Genomic DNA, 16,444 nt, shown 5'->3' on the forward strand with positions numbered 1-16,444 from the left:
TGAACTGAAAATAAATCTAAAGCTATTTGAGGACACATGCCACAAAAGAATATGTGAGAGAAGGCAAGCTGAGCCTAGCATAAGGCAGAGAAAAAGGAACGCAACAACAAGGGCCGTAGCTTGAGGGGAGCAAGCAAGAGTCTGGAGGCTGTTTCAGAGCTTACCTCGTGGAATACACTTCACTAGGAATAGTAATCCTTAAGGCAATTCTTTGATGTTGTTATGCCCACAATAAAAATACTAAAATTAAGAATTAGATCAGAGAAAAATAAACTGATTTTGAATCCTTGATATGACAAATACAAATAAGAAGCAAACGAAGGAAATAAAAACCCTCCTGAGAAAGTCTTATGCAGATTTTTGAAGGCAAACCGTAGCCATACCTCCAGCCATTTTTAAGTGGATCTGGTTTCTGGATAAGTGTGTGAGTTATTTTTCTTAAAGGGATTGCTTTTGCTTTCATCTGTCTTGGATATAGTGCTGATTATCTAATCTATATGTACACATTCTTACCTCTACCAGGATAAATTCTGCTCCCTCCCTCCCTCCCTCAAGCTTTTACACCAGTCTCCGTGCAGATGATTGAACCTGGGGCATCATATATGCTATGCAAATGCTTTACCGCTAGCCTAGCCCTTAAGTTCCTTCGCAACTAGGCTTCTTTACTTGTTCTATTTTTTTTGATTTAGTTAAACTCTTTGGAATCTAGTAAGGGCTCCTCACCACTCTTTTGTGAACCATTAGCAACAGAAGCATACAAGCAGGGACTAGCTTAGTGGACAGTTGTACTGTAGGTCACACACGTGTAAAATGTAATAATCTTAACAGTGGCATTGCTGAAATGACCATATACAGTACTATGCAATAAGGAAAACTTAATCTTCAAGTTCCAGCTTTTCCCATTTCTGTTAAGATGGGATGTCATTAAAATTTCCAAATCTTAGTTTTTAGATTAATAACAAGAGAGGAGGATTGACGACGTAGCTCTTCGGCAGTGTGCTTGCCTAGTGTGAAGGAGGCCCTGAGTTCAGCCCTAGCATAAAGCCACCCTTCAAACATAAAATATTTTTTTTTTCCTAATAAGTCTTTTTGTTTACTCTGGAAGAATAAACTAAAATGCTATATGCTAAAAGGCTTTGGGAATATCTGGTCAAACGCTGCAAAAAATGTTTCTAGCTGATGACAAGCAGTATTAAAACAAATGGAGTTCCTGAGCTGAAGGAACACCAATCAGGTTCATCTCTAGGCAGGGGACGCCAAGGGTTGCCACGTGACGTCATTTCCCCGCGCCGGGCGCCAAGTGCTTCCATCCCGGCCCGGGCAAGAGTCGCGCGCCATGGGGACCTGGCGGCGTTTGCTGCTCTTTGGCGGGTTGTCATTTCGGGGTGGTGGCGCGGCCACTGTCCCGCCCCGGGGGTGCCGAACTTTGGGTTGTGGGCGCCAGGTGTGTGCCGAGCGCGGGCGGGGTGGTGCGGGCCGGACCGCAGGCGCCTGCGCGCTCCCGCTAGCGGGTTTGCTACAAGGTGGTTGGGGCTTGTGGCCCCAAACTGTCCCGAGAATGGATGTGAGGCATGCACAGTGCTCTCTTGTTTTTGGGTTATTTAGTGACCAGATTAAGGAAAAGGCAAATCTGCGGAGGGCTTAACTCGGTAAAAAAGTCCACTTTAGTTTTTTTTTAAAACATCCACACTTACACTGGTAGACAAATTTCAACTTGAACAATTACCTTTGACGTTGAGATTAGCATTTAATAAAGAGCACCTAAAGGCTAAGTCTATGGCAATGAACATTATTAGAAAAGAAAGCCCCGTTAAACCCAAACTCTGGGTTGTTTTCTCTTTTACAGCATAGTAGTAATCCAGTGATGAGAATGATTGGTTTAAATCACTTTTTTTTTTTTTTAAAGTTATTAGGCGCTGAGAATGAGGCCTTGAAACAAAGAAGAACACAAGTCATGTCCCGCGGACTTCCTAAGCAGAAGCCTATAGAAGGTGTTAGAGAAGTCATTGTTGTGGCCTCTGGAAAGGGTGGTGTTGGAAAGTCTACCACCGCAGGTATTTTAAGGTGTCCTTTCCCCTCCTGACTAATGAGTGATGCTCTCAAATGCACTGTAAATGACCACCTTTCAGGCTTCCTATCTGTGATGTTTCTGACATTGGTTCCTTAGAACTAGGATTTGATAATGGCTGGGAGCTGAACTAATAAACACCTTCATTACTAGATTGCCTATTCAATAGAGCAAAAACGTAGTTAGATTGTCTACCGATATTCTGTTCACTTAACTGGGAATCTCTTTCGGAGGCTGGTATGCAAATTGCACTGACCACTTAGCCCAGTGTATTTGCCATAGAAGTGCCTAGGAATTGGCTGCTGTTACTTTTAAAACATCCAGTAATTGTATACTAAATTATGTCTGTTCTTTTCCACTCTGTCATCGTACATGTACCTGAATATTTGCAATGAGAACACTTATTATTGTGTTTGCTTTTCATTTAATCACATGATTTATAGCATTTCTAAAGTCACCAAGACCTCTGCTCCTGTGCTCAGGTGCATGTGTGTGGAGGGCAGAGGGTAACATTGGGTGTCTTGGTTGTTCTCCACATTTTTTTCAGTAGCTGCCTGACTACTAGCTCTCAGGACCTGCCTGTCTCTCCTCTGTTCTATCCAGTGCTGTGGTCACACCCAGGTCCTTGTGCTTGTGTGGCAAGCACTTTACATATTTGGAGCCATCTTCTCTCCGAGTCATCTTGTCTTCACATCCTCTTTATCCGTATACTAGTGATGGGGAACCTTTTTCGTGGCTCTTTTTGGTGATTGTAATTTGCCACTAAGATGGTGTTTTTAGCACCAAAGGTTTTCAGTCCTGAAATAGAATCAACACCCAAGACTAAGTTATTTTCAAGAGAAATCTTTTATTTCTAAAGAGACTATAAGGAATAATGATGTGAGAAACTTCTTGTAACCCTACCCATTAGAACAGCTTATTGAGCTGTGTTGGCAAGTAAATATTACGTATTTTGAAGGTTCTAGTGACAGATAGTTCTGTACAGTTACCCTCATCAGCCCAAGGAGGTCAACTAAAAAACAGTTTGTATTTAAAATTAGATGATTTACCTACTATCAATCTGGAATACAAATTATTTTGTAAAATATGAGTAGATTTGTAAGTACCATGCCCTAGGTTAAACAAACTTTATATACAGTATTTTAATCCTCACAAGACTTATAAAAGTAGGAGACAGCTTTATTTTATAGAGAAGGAAGCAGACTGACAGATAAAAACCTGTAGCTACATGGATACCTATAACAACATTTATTTTGAAAAGCAGTCATGGTTATACAATAATAGAAGGTGGTGGAGCTGGGTTCAGATCCAGGTCTGCTTTGCAGTTTATGCTTGTAACTACTGTCCTGATGGAATTGGCAGTGTTGTTCTGCAAGGAACTGGGATTCACACTAGGAAGACGGATGGTGCGAGGACCTGTGTGTATCAGCCTTGCAAATGCAGAGCTTTAGGCTCCCTGCTCTCTGCTGTAGCCTGGCTGCAGAGCTGGTTGCTGTGTTTTGGGGATGCTGCTTCTCTCCTTTGTGTCTGGAATCACTGGCATAGGCAGGTTGGCTGCCATACTCTGCCACACACCGTTTAGCTTCCTCACCTCCTCCTGTGCACAGCATCCCAGGCTTCTGTTTAATTGTGTGTGTGTGAGCTATCCACGCAGATAACTGTAAAACCATTTATTTAAAAGGAGAATGGGCTACATCTATTAGATATTAAAACAGTTAATTTTTATAAATAAACTTTGAAAGTGAACTATATATTTCATTAACATTGCTTTAAGAAAAACTAAGTGAACTATTTGGATACATTTGTCACAGATTATTACTGGGCTAGTGAAATGTTCAGTAGGAGACAGGTGTCTGTTGGAAACTGCAAGGATATTTTCTATTTTGTTCTTTTGCTTCTGGCACCCTCTCCCGTGAATTTTCTTAGAGGGAAAGTTACTAAACTGACTTCTTTCTGTTTCTTTCAGTGAACCTTGCTCTTGCGCTGGCAGCGAATGATTCGGTAGGTGTTCAGCCATAGAAATACTAATGCATTACAGTGTTTTAAGGCAGTGATGAAGCCTGGAGCTGCACAGTCTAGTTGCAGTCAGTGTGCATGGTTTTAAGGGACTGAAATGCTGACATGAGTACCATTCCATGTAGTAACAGTGGGGTTGAAATCAAATGCTGACCTGTGTGCCACGGTGGCTTTCATGTTCTTGCACAGAGGCTGTTTTCAAAATAAAAATGTATTGTTTCAGTCTGTACCCGTGATCATAGTATTCTGGATTCAACTCTTTTTCTGAAGCCAGGGCTATAGGCTGACTCCTAAACATGCCTAGAACTTAACTTTGTAGCTCAAGCTGGCTCAAAATCCTTCTGCTTCAACTCCCAAGGTCCTAAGATTACAGACATGTGCTCCCATGCTGGCCTGGCTCATCAGAAATAAGTTTCAATTTATTTAACTCAGTAAAACAAGTTAAAAGATACTCTAAAAGCAGTGTTAGTCCTTTGGGGGCAGAATTTGAGTAGACTATGTGTATAACGTAATATTGAAGTATTGTTTACTCTCCCTTTTATATCATACAGTTAACTGTAGGGTAGTTTTGTATGTATTTATTCACCTTTTCATCTCTTCATATAAACATTAAACCCACACATTCATGTTTGTGATAGCCCTAATTCATTTTTAAGGTTTGTAGTTTGTGTGTGTGTGTGTGTGTGTGTGTGTGTGTGTGAGTGTATGTCATCATGTGTGATCCCCGGCATTGGAGATCCCCGGTCAGATCCCTGGCATTGGAGTCTCGTGCACTTGTGAGCTGCCATGTTGGGTCCTCTGCATAAACAGCAGTTCTCTAAGCTGCTGAGTCATTTCTCCAGTCCCTGCACCTCATGCTTTTGGCTGCTGCTTTCATGGTTGATCGCTTTTCTTTTGAGTGGATCTTTAGGTTGGTTCCCCTTTTCTCCACTTACTCCAGTTAAAGGACAGTAGGATTTATTTATCTTTTCCTGTGGGGTTAATCTAGGGCTTCATACATTGTAGGCTGGCGGTCAACACTGACCTCCCCCCCCCCTTTTAAAACTTTTTATCATATCCTTTCCTTTCTCCAGTTCCTCCCAGATTCTTCTCATCTCTTTACCTACTCAACTTCATGTTCTCTCTGAAAAACAAAAACAGGAAAAACAAACAACAAACAAAACCAAAGCGGACAATGATCTAAAATATAAAGAAATAAAAAGAAAAACAAACCCTAAAAAATAAAGAAAACCAATTAAGAAAAAGACTCAAAGAAACAAAAAACAAACCCAAACTGAAACAAAAAGCACACACTAGCCAACAAAAACATGGAGTCTGTTTTGTTGCCCTTTGGAGTGTGGCGTGCCCAGTGACACGCCGCTGAGGAAAATTGACTTTCTGGTTTGTAGCAGGTATCAGTTGCAGATAGCTTCCTCCTCAGGAGTGGGGCTTTGTGTCCACTGCCCTTTCAGCACTGGATTCTGTCTAGTTTTAGCTTGCGCAGGATCTGTTTGAGTGTCAGTCCTGATGTCTCGGGAAGGCACTCTTTCCTTGAAGTCATCCTCCACCTCTGGCTCTTAGAATCCCTGTGCTTCCTCTTCTGCATAGATCCCTGAGTGATCCCTGAGTCTTAAGGGAGGGGTGAGGACATCTCACTTATGAGTGAGTGCTCCAAAGTCTCTCACTCTCTGCACATTGCCCAGTTGTGGCTCTCTATGCTACTTCCCACCTACTGCAAGACGAACCCTCTGATGAGTGCTGAACCGTGCACTGATCAATGGTCTAGCAATGAGACATCATTAAGAGGGATTTTATTGCTGTGTTCCTTTAGCAGAATAATAGTATTAGGTTTTCCTCCAGGTCTATGACCTATATAGTCTCAGTTTGTTGGCCACATTAGCAGGGTCAGGCAGAGTCAGGCCCTCATGGAGTAGGCCTGAAATCCAATCAAAGACTACAACATTTATACCTCGATTGCACCAGTATATCTTCAAGCAGAAGTAGGTCTAGAGGTTGATAGGTGGGTGAAATTGATGATTACAAAGTATTTCCCAGCACCGTGAACTCAAGCCAGGAAGGGTGAAGTGTCAGCGGCACTCAATTTCTCCATGTGCAAGGACTGAAGCAAGTGTTGTCTTTGGCAATAGGGCCATACTATCAGGTAAGGGAGAGTAACCAGTAGCCTTGGCAAAAGCTTATGATGTTTGCAGGTGTGTGTGTGTGTGTGTGTGTGTGTGTGTATGACATCTTTGCTAACTACCCAACAAGATGTACCATTCCTAGAACTGTAGGTGGCATAAGAAGGCAATGTCTAGTTGGCAAATTGCCTCCTCCATTATATGGTAACTAATTTAAACTCCGTTTATATTTGTATATAGTTTAGGAAGCTTCTATAGTACAGCAGGGTTTCTTTCTGGAGCTAGAAGATTGAACCCAGGGCCTTCATGCATTCTAGGCTTGATGCTCTACCACAGAGCCACCTCTCAGCACACTACAAAGACAGTCGTTTCTTTCTTTCACATTTTAAATGGTACTTACTAATAACTGTTACTCATACTTATGTGTGTGCAGGGACATGCGTGACATGGATGGAGAGGTCAAAAGACTTTTGGGAGTTGGGTTCCTTCCACCTTGTTTTGGGGGCAGGGCCTCTTTTGTATGTGTGTGTGTGTGTGTGTGTGTGTGTGCGCGTGTGCACGCGAGCATGTGCTTGTGCATACTGCTGCTGCTACATGCTTCAGGCAAGCTGGCTTGCAACTGGGGGATTTTCTTGTTTTTGCCTTCCATCTTACAGTGTGAGTTCTGGGGTTATAGATACACCCCATCATTTTGATGTTTTATGTGGGTTCTGGGATTAAACTCAGGCTGTGAGGCTTGTGTGGCAAATGCTTTTACAGGCTGAAGCATTTTGCCGGCCCTACAATGGCAGCCTTACATTATATTCTTAGATGCTAAGCAATTTATACAAATGTTCTCCAGAAAATATGTTTGTCTTTCACTTTAGCTATAGTTTTTAGGAATGTTTATGCTCTTATTTCAGATATATATTATCTGTTTTTTAGATAGTAAAATAAGAATGAAAATGAACACTGAACATACAATGTAACCTTGCAAGTCATTAGTTAATAACACATATCTATTTCATAATTTATTTTAATACCCCTTTCATATTTAGGAAATGTTATTTTGTTTTCTTATTTTCAACTTTCTAGGTTTTAAAAATGTTCTATCATATTTTATACTAATATATGAAATATATAAACCACAAATTCATATATATACAAAATACAGGTAAGGGTCAATTAATTAATTGGTGAATTAATGTGTTAGTTGTGGCTGTACTTCTCACTTATCATCTGTCATGCAGTTGTAGTTTCCCATGGACAGCACATATGGAGAAATGACATGTGCTATGTTTGTAAGTGCTGAGCTAGGGATACAGAATTTGCTAATAATCAGAGCTAGGTATGTTCATATCTTAAGATTTGGGCCCTTGTTCCTGACAGTGTTAGGATAGTACACATTCATGGCATTCGTCTAAATCACTCACCGCATTCACTGCTGAACCGGCTATCCTAACTGGACTTGTAGAGAACGGTCCCTGCCGTGTTTCTTTAAGGTCATGTGCCTCCATCGAGGACAGTCTACCATCCAGTCAAATTAAAAACCGCTTTCTTCACAGCTCTCTCCCATGCTGGGGGACATCCGTTCCGGCATCTCATTTGTCTTGTCCTTTTCCCTGGATTTCTTTTTTGTTTTTCTGAATGTGTCCTTGAGTTCTATGGGTTGGTAGGCAGATTAATGGCGAAAATTGTCTTTCTCATGAAACTTTTTAAAAACAAAAAAGGATTGGTGGCATAATTAGGGTGAAGATTGTTTTTAGATTTTTTGGTAGGTCCAGCTCAATCGTTAGAGAGTGAGGGGCAGGAGTGCGTGGAGGACCGGGAGGAGGGAGAGGGGATGGGTATGGCGGTATTCTAGCCCCGCCACTGTGCTCCCTGCCGCCCATTGGACTTCCGTGCTGCTTTGTCCGGAAAGAAGTAGCAGATGGGTACAAACAGGAAGTCAGCCCTCCTATTTCTTTACTTCCTGAAGATAACTTTTTATTTGATAATATAAATGAAGATGTAGAATTCTAGGCTCACAATCACTTTTTGAACTTTGAAAACAATATTCCATTTTCCTCTGAAATGCTAATGAGAATGCCTGATGCTTTTCTGATCCATATTACTCTGTAATAACATGTGTTGTTTTCCCCCTCGAAGCTTTTAAGGTTTTCCTTATGGCTTTTAAAGTTTAAAATTGTTGCAACTATGTGTCGGGTTGTTGGCTTTAAAAGCTGCTGCGGGCTTGGAAATTGGCCTCAAGTATTCTCAGTTTGTCTCTTCTCATTGTGGGAGCAGGTACCGGCCTGCATGCGGCTCATTTTCTCTCGTGCCAATCTTGGCTGTTGGTCATTTGTGTTTCTCAACAGGCCTTACTCCTTTGCCTACCCCTCTACTCAATTACAGTTATTTAGCCCTTCTAAATTTCTTAAGTTTAGAGTTCGCTGTCTCTAATTTTCTAGACCCATTTCTTACTTTCAATTTAATGTTTTTTAAAAAAAGAAGGGCGTGGGGTGGGGTGGATAGAGGTGTTCATTGGACTCCCATAATTATATTTATTTGAGAGAAATGTAGCTTCCGTTTTCTTGTTTCTTTTTGGGCTTTGTTTATTTAGGATCTCAGGATAGTTGATTTTCTGATGCCCCCTGACCCGCAGAATCAGCACCCCTGGGAATTTTTGGACTCACAGAAGTTCAGCCTACTTCAGACCTCACAGTTGCAGAGTGCTGTCCAGTCTCTTAGAACCCTCTGGATGGTTCAGTGCTGAAGTCTGCAACCATGGACCTAGATAGAGATCTGGAGTTTTCTTAAAAAAGGTCAGATCTGCCCATGGCCCCCTTCTTCTTTTAGTTTTAAATACAGCATAGTTTAGTCTTAGCTGACTCTCCCCCTTATCATTTCAGTAGAGTTTGGAAGAAAAGGAAAACCAAAAAGCATGTTTAGGTAGCCATTTTGAGGGAAGAGCCAGTAAGCGAGTGAGCTTGCTTGCTTGCTTATTTATTTATTTATTTATTTATTTATTTATTTATTTATTTTCTCATCACTTGTTTTGTATCCAGGCTGGCCTTTGAGCTCACACTCCCTCTGCCTCAGCTATCTAAGTGCTGATATTACAGGTGTGTACTGCCATGTTACATTAGTGATATGTTTAAACAGTTGTGTGTGTGTGTGTATGGTTGTGTATGTATGCATGTATGTGTGTGATTTGTGTTCACATGCTGTCACATATTATAAACACTGGAAATCAAGCCCTGGCCCTCTCTCTGTAATGTTTACCTAATATACTACTGACCTTTACTATTGACAATCCTATTTCTTGATTTTTCTTCTATTGCTCTAAACTACTTTTATTATGAGTTTTATTCTTTTACTGTATCATTTTTTAAAAAGTCTTTAGAAGCATTAATTTATTATTCTGATTGTATGAGTGTTTTGCTCACATTATGTTGTATAACATATGTCATTAGAGGGTGTTAAGCACTGGAGATAGAGACAGTTGTGATGTCAGGTGTGTTCTGGGGATTGAACCTGGGTCCTGTGGAAGAGCAGCCATATACTCTTAACTGCCGAGCAGTCTCTCCAGCCCCTTCAGTATAACATTAATGCACACTGGGGAAGAGCACTGAGCCAGACTGAAGGAGCCAGAAAGTCCAGAGCTATCAGAAGCAGTTGACAAGCTCCACAAGCTTCCTGAGACAATTCATTTTATTTCAAGAACTCTATGGGGTACCTGTGACATTCACTGACAGACTTCCTGGGAACATAAAGAAAAATACACATGCACTGTAGAGACCTGTGGCCTGGTAAGACTTTATCTATGAAAGTGTGCTGTACATACAAGTATCTAGGTAGTATTTATATGTGTGTGTGTGCGCGTGTGCATGTGTGTATCTGTATCTATGTACCTTTTTTAGCTGTCTCTTAGTTTTTGGTGGTGGTAGAAATTGAACCCAGGGTCTGTTGTGTGCTAGGCCAGGGCTCTACTACTGATCCATGTCCCTAGCCCTCACTGGATTTTTTTTTTTTTTATGGTATATAGTTGGAATTGTTTTTATAGCAGTTTCTTTTGTGAATGAGAAAGTGTTGATCAAAACCTATAAGATTTTATTTTATAAAAATGATTCTATTTTGTTTTGTAATAGTAGAAACATTGTATAATCTCAAAGTTTTATAAACCAGCACAGATAAAAGGAAGGAAAATGTTTTAAGGATGAAATAGGTCCAGGGGCAAATGCAACGCTAAATTACTCATGATGAGTCGCTTTTACTTCAGACAAAAGCAGTTTCCCCCAGCAGAGTTTTTTCATGAATGGAGCCATGTTTGATTCTCATGGAAAGAGAGGTACTGAAGACCATGCTATGTTGGTGAGTTTGACAGCCTTCTTTGATTGAATCTGTCTGGCCACATTTTCTCAGCCAGCTCATTTCCTTGTCTCAATTCTTTCCAGTATGCATCTGCTTCTACTATTCCCAATGTAATGACAGCTCACTCATTCATTTATACCTCAACCTACTCTGTCGCAGATCCTGTGGAAACTGTAGAAATGGACAAGTCAGTCTATGCCATTGGGGAGCTCACACACTAGCACACCATGGTGTGACATCCTTCCTGCCTGTGCTCCAGTTCTTCCTGCGTACCCTGCCAGTTCACCCATAACTGTTGGAATCACACAGCTGTCCTGCTCAGATTTACACCCCCAAAACCTTTGCTGCTATATTCACGCAAAGCATTCTATTACATTTCTACAGGAATGTCCTGTGCAGTTTTCTGCAGAGTTCTGTGTTTTATTTCTAGGCTACCAATATGCCTATCCTGGTTATATTCTGTATAAGGGTGTGAATGTTGTCAGGAGGCAGAATTGAGTGCTTACAAAAATCCAGCTACTGACGTAATGTGCGTCTTCTGGTTGCTTACAGTGCTTACACAAATAGCTTACCAGTTAGCATTTCTCTGAAGTGGTTCAATAAAGTGTTGTCTAATTTCCCTTTAAGTAAGGGTCTTTCCCCAGTGTTGTGAAATTCAATGGCATTGTTTGTATTTTATTATTATTGCATTCATGTGGTCACTCTAGTAGTATTTAGCTAACACTTATTGAGCGCTTACTATATTAGCACGGATAGTTAGCACTTTACATAGAATAATTCCCATGACATGTTTCTCAGCTCATTTCCTGTTAAAACAGGAGCCTGCCCCTTTAAGAGATCAGTCAACCTTTAGAGGCCTAATCTCAATGCCTGAAGTGTTCAGGCCACACCTCCCTGCTGCTCTCCCTGGGACAGTATTAACAAGCATCCCTAGTGGTGGTTCTAACCAGCACCGTGTTCTTCCGTGCTCTTTGTTACATACACCCTGTTGAACTAAATTACGTGATGTGGAACACCCTCTCGCCATTCCCAAGGTTTATAGAAGTCTGATATTTCCTTTGCTCTTGGGATTGCTCTTGAGCTCCTCTGGCTTTCTGCTCATGGTCTACCTGCCTGACCCTCCATGTCTCCTGTTCTCACCCTTACTGAAGCTCCTTTCTTGGGCTTAAAGGTCAGCCTCTCCTTCTATGTAAGCCTTCTATGTAAGTTTGGTCTCTCTCATACATTGTACCATTTTTTTGTCTAATGCTCTCCTTCCCACATTGGGGTCCAGGAATGATCTCTAGGCCCCAAGTCTCTCAATAAACTGCATTTTCAGAAGTGTATCATGTGGCAGCTACTTTCTTGGACTGCCTGTTGCTGTTGTGTTCTCTTTATTGCTATATTTAACAGCTACTATTATAATCCCCATTGTAGACAGGAAGGAAAAGCACATAGAAATCGAGTGACTTGTTCAAAATCACGGAGGAAGAAAATAACATGACTGAGACTGAATGACAACCTAGACAGTGCACTTTTAACCTGGAGCTCCTGGGTTGTGATTCTTAGCACTGAGAATTGTATTGAGGGCTTGGAGACATGACAGTGGTTAAGAGTGAGTAGTGCTCTTGCTGAGGACTTGAAGTGTGTGGCCCATAGTCATTTGCGACTCCAGCTCCAGAAGGCCCTGATGAGCTGGGCCTTCAAGGATACCTGTACTCAACATGCATATGCCATATACATAGTTAAAAATAAATCTTAAAAAAACTGTTATAGCCTGTGCCACACAGTGAAACTCACCTTAAATCAAGCCTGTGGTGCGGCATGCATCTGTCGTTTCAGCTATTAGAAATGCTGAAGCAGGATATTTATTTGAGCTAGCCATTTGAGGCCAGTCTGAGTAACATACTGAGATGCTGTTCCAACCAACCAACCAACTAACCAACCAACCAACCAACTAACTAGCCAACCAACTAGCCAGCAAGACAACCAGACAATTAACCAACCAACCAACCAACCAACCAACCAACCAACCAACCAACCAACCAACCAACCAAATGAATAGCCTCACTCCTCTATCCCCAGTTTGTTGTCTCTAGTCTTGGCTACCTCCAGCAGCAGCTGTTAGAGTGCTTATTATGGCTTTCATAACACAAAATACATCTTTATTCTGTGGCTGAATTGAGTATCTAGTTTGATTTCCAATGTGTAAGTACAAAGCTCATTTTTCTTTTTCTTTTCTCAAAGTGTTGTGGGATGGGAACATTGGCGATAGCTTGGTGGCTGGGATGGCTAATATTGATTAATTTTCAAGTGGGCAAGATCTGGAACCACCAGACAAAGCTCTGGGCACAACTGTGAGGGATTATTTAGCCCAGAGGCAAGCCTGTGAGGATTATGTTGATTGATTGGATTAGTTGAGGTAGGAAGGGAGTAGTTCCATTCTCTGGGCTTGGAGCTGGACTATATAAAAAGGAGAAGGCTGAGTACCAGCATTCATGACTCTCTGCTCCCTATTTGTGCAGTGTGACTAGCTGCTTCAGGCTCCTGCTGTCTCGGCTTTCCTGCTATGATGGACTGACCCTTGGACTTTGGACTAAAATAAACCCTTCCTCTCCTGAGTTGTTTTTGTCAACTCAGACTCAACTTGGTCTTCTCGTTCTGTATGATACTCAGTCATTTCAGCTCTGGTTATGACTCCTGTTCCTTTGATTCTCGTGTGTTGCTAGTCTAGCTAACTCCCGGGCACTGCACATGACCACTCTAACGCTGTCTGTGCATTCCCAGCGCAGTGTGGGTAGAACAAACTCCTTTTCCTATTGTTGTCTTGGTCCCCTGGGAATAGCACAGCTCCCACACATCCTGGGTCAGAGAGGTTTACTTCCCTCTTCTCCTGGTTTGTGAACATTTAGCAAAGAGTGATTTTGTTTTTACCCCCTTTTCTTTAATCCTTAGTTTCTAAGTCTAGTGGTCTAAGTCTAGTCCCACGGTGAGCTTTTTTGTTTGTTTCTGTTTTTTGAGACAGGGTTTCATAGCCTAGGCTGGATTCAAACTCACTGTATAGCCCAGGCTGAGTTTGGATTTGCTGCATAGCTAAGGATGGCCTTGAACTTCTGGTTTTACTGCCTCTTGTCTCCCAAGTGCTGGCTCTTGATCAGTGAGTAATAACCGTGACGAGTTCAGTAAAGAGTGTGTACTTCTCCAATACAAAATATACATAGATTCAAGTGTGGAATAAGTTCTCTATAGCGTGGTCACTATAGATCCAATACAAAATATACATAGATTCAAGTGTGGAATAAGTTCTCTATAGCGTGGTCACTATAGATCCAATACAAAATATACATAGATTTAAGTGTGGAATAAGTTCTCTATAGCGTGGTCACTATAGATTATGCTGTTATTTATCACAAATAATTAAAATCTAAATGAGATAATACATATAGCATACTTAGCACAATGTCTATCCTCCAGTAAGTTGCAAACAAACTTTTATTATTAATAGATTAACACTTTCTGTAAACAGTATTTTAAAGTAAAAGTCACTATATATTTTATTTGGCTATTTTAGCAAAGTTTTAAGTTCTTACATTCCATTTTTAGAACGACTCATTAAGTAGATTTTAAATTGGATTTAAAAATGGAGAGGGAACAGTATTACCTTCAGAGAATTTGGTCTTTTGGTTATCTTTCCATTGATGTTTGTCTGATGATATTTCTTTTCCTGTGTTCAGGTAATGCCTCCAAGCGTTCTTCTCTCCAGTGGTGCTGCTTTCTCACAAATGTCCTTTCCATGTGACCAACGTTGTCCTAAGCCTTTGGAGTTCTGGGAGGGACTTGAAAGTTTTAGCTCAGGAGTCAGGTTCTGGCTGGGTTTGGTGGCATATACCTGTAATCCTAGCCAGCCTTTGGGAAGCAGAGGCAGAATGATCATAATTCAAGGTCACCCTCACCACAGAGAAAGTCCATTCAGGGCCTGCCTGGGTTACATGAGACCCTAAATCCCAAAATGATATAGTTTTGGGGGTTGGAAAAGTTGAACATATTATGTAGTTCTCGCCCACAACGGTATTTTCTGCATTAAGTAGTTCACATTCTAGCTTTTTGCTGTCAGGCAGAGCTGGGCCTGTCCCTGGCTGACTCTTTTACACTGAGTGGCTTTTGCCTCTGCCTTCCTTATAGAGTTTTAGAACAAGATGATGTATATGGCGTGTTCACATGGTGTCTAGCACATGGTGCATGCTGACAGTGCTAAGATGAGGTCCTTGTCTTTGCTGGTACCAGACTGCATCATCACCTGCAGTGCACTTACGGTGATTTTGGAGTAACAGGATGTTTCTCACAAGTTTACATGGGAAATCCAGATGTGACCACTTAATTGAAGTTCATGAAGTTCGTTCCATCTTTTCTTTAGCATCAGTATTGTAAGAGGACTACATTCTGATTTGTAAACTTATTTTTTTTTTTCTTATTTATATGAGTACACTGTAGCTGTCTTCAGACATACCAGAAGAGGGTATCAGATCTCATTACAGATGGTTGTGAACCACTATGTGGTTGTTGGGATTTGAACTCAGGACCTCTGGGAGAGCAGTCAGTGCTCTTAACCACTGAGCCATCTCTCCAGCCCTGTTAACCAATTTTAATGCTTTCATCATAGCAAATATTTCTTAATGAAAACACTTTGTTTCAGTATCATGGTAAGCTGTTTTGAGGAGGAAAGATAGCACTCTTTATGTTTAATGTGTAATTATTTTAAAGGTAGAGTGGAAGCTGGGTCAAGAAACCAAATCCTGGAGGAGAAATTACAAAATCATTACTTTTTGTTTTCTGTTCTGAAATTCAAAGGTAATTTTTAGTTAGAAATATTTTATATTTATAAGTTCATTGAAATTCACAATTATTTACATTTACTGAGAGATTCTGAAAATATTTTTAATCTTTATAAAAACTGACATACTTTTAGGATAAAAATATAAATACTAATTATGATGTTTCCTGCAAATATTTGATATTTGTCATAGCATTTATACACTGCATTTCTGATGGGTAACGTTTCCGTGTTCTTATATGTAGGCTTATTCATGTCTTGAGGGACTATCATCACCTAGGCTCTATGCTCAGCGTGTTGCTTACACAATTGGAAAGCCCTTGCCCTTCTCACTTCAGGCCGTCTGTCTATCTCTGAGTGACTATTTAGTAGACTCTTGTTTACTCTTTCTATGGACTTGTCTCAAGTCAACCCTGCCTCCCCAATATGCCTTTCTTTCTTTAAACAGGATTTCACTTTGTAGCCCAGCCTGGTCTTGATTTTGTGATTCTCCTGTTTTAGCTCCCAGACACTGGAACTATAATGTGTGCCACCATGCCTGTGCTGCCTGAGACCCATTTCTCTTGGTGGCCGCTGGTGCTCTTCCCATCTTTTCCTGCTCACAAGCCTTATCTCCCATCGCTTCCCATATCACTGAAAAGTGGCTTTTGTCAATAGCTTCTTTCATGTTTTTGCTCACCATTAAACTTCTTTTCTCCCATCATCCTTAATCCTTCCCTTTCTTCCCAGAGAAAGATGCCAGTCATGATCTTTCTACTTTTTAAATTATTTCATTTATTTACATCCAAAATGTTGCTCCCTCTATTCCCCTTCACAGAGTTCTTCCCCCATATGCCCTCCCCTTTGCCAAGACTATTTTGTTCCCCCTTCTATGTGGGATTAAAGTATCCTCACTTGGGCCTTCCTTCTTGCTTAACTTCTTAGGTTCTGTGGGGCATATCACGAGTATTCTGTACTTTTTAGCTAACATCCACTTATCAGTGAGTACACACCATGCATGTCCTTTTGGGTCTTGGTTACCTCACTCAGGATGATATTTTCTAGTTCCATCCATTTGCCTGCAAAGTTCATGTCTTTGTTTTTTTTTTTTTTTTTTTTTTT

General features: G+C 40.9%; 1 protein-coding gene across 1 annotated transcript in view; it reads left to right on the forward strand.

Annotated features, from left to right (window-relative positions):
- Positions 1–1,299: 1,299 nt before the first annotated feature.
- Nubpl (nucleotide binding protein like) overlaps positions 1,300–16,444 on the forward strand; it is a 188,119-nt gene continuing 172,974 nt past the window's right edge. The window contains exons 1-3 of the mRNA XM_021179009.2: positions 1,300–1,444; positions 1,907–2,054; positions 4,035–4,069. Of these exons, the coding sequence (XP_021034668.1) occupies positions 1,337–1,444; positions 1,907–2,054; positions 4,035–4,069 (291 nt within the window). The 5' untranslated portion in view covers positions 1,300–1,336. The remainder of the gene's footprint in view (positions 1,445–1,906; positions 2,055–4,034; positions 4,070–16,444) is intronic.

Source organism: Mus caroli, chromosome 12, assembly GCF_900094665.2.
Source record: "Mus caroli chromosome 12, CAROLI_EIJ_v1.1, whole genome shotgun sequence".
In the NCBI taxonomy this organism is placed as follows: Eukaryota; Metazoa; Chordata; class Mammalia; order Rodentia; family Muridae; genus Mus; species Mus caroli.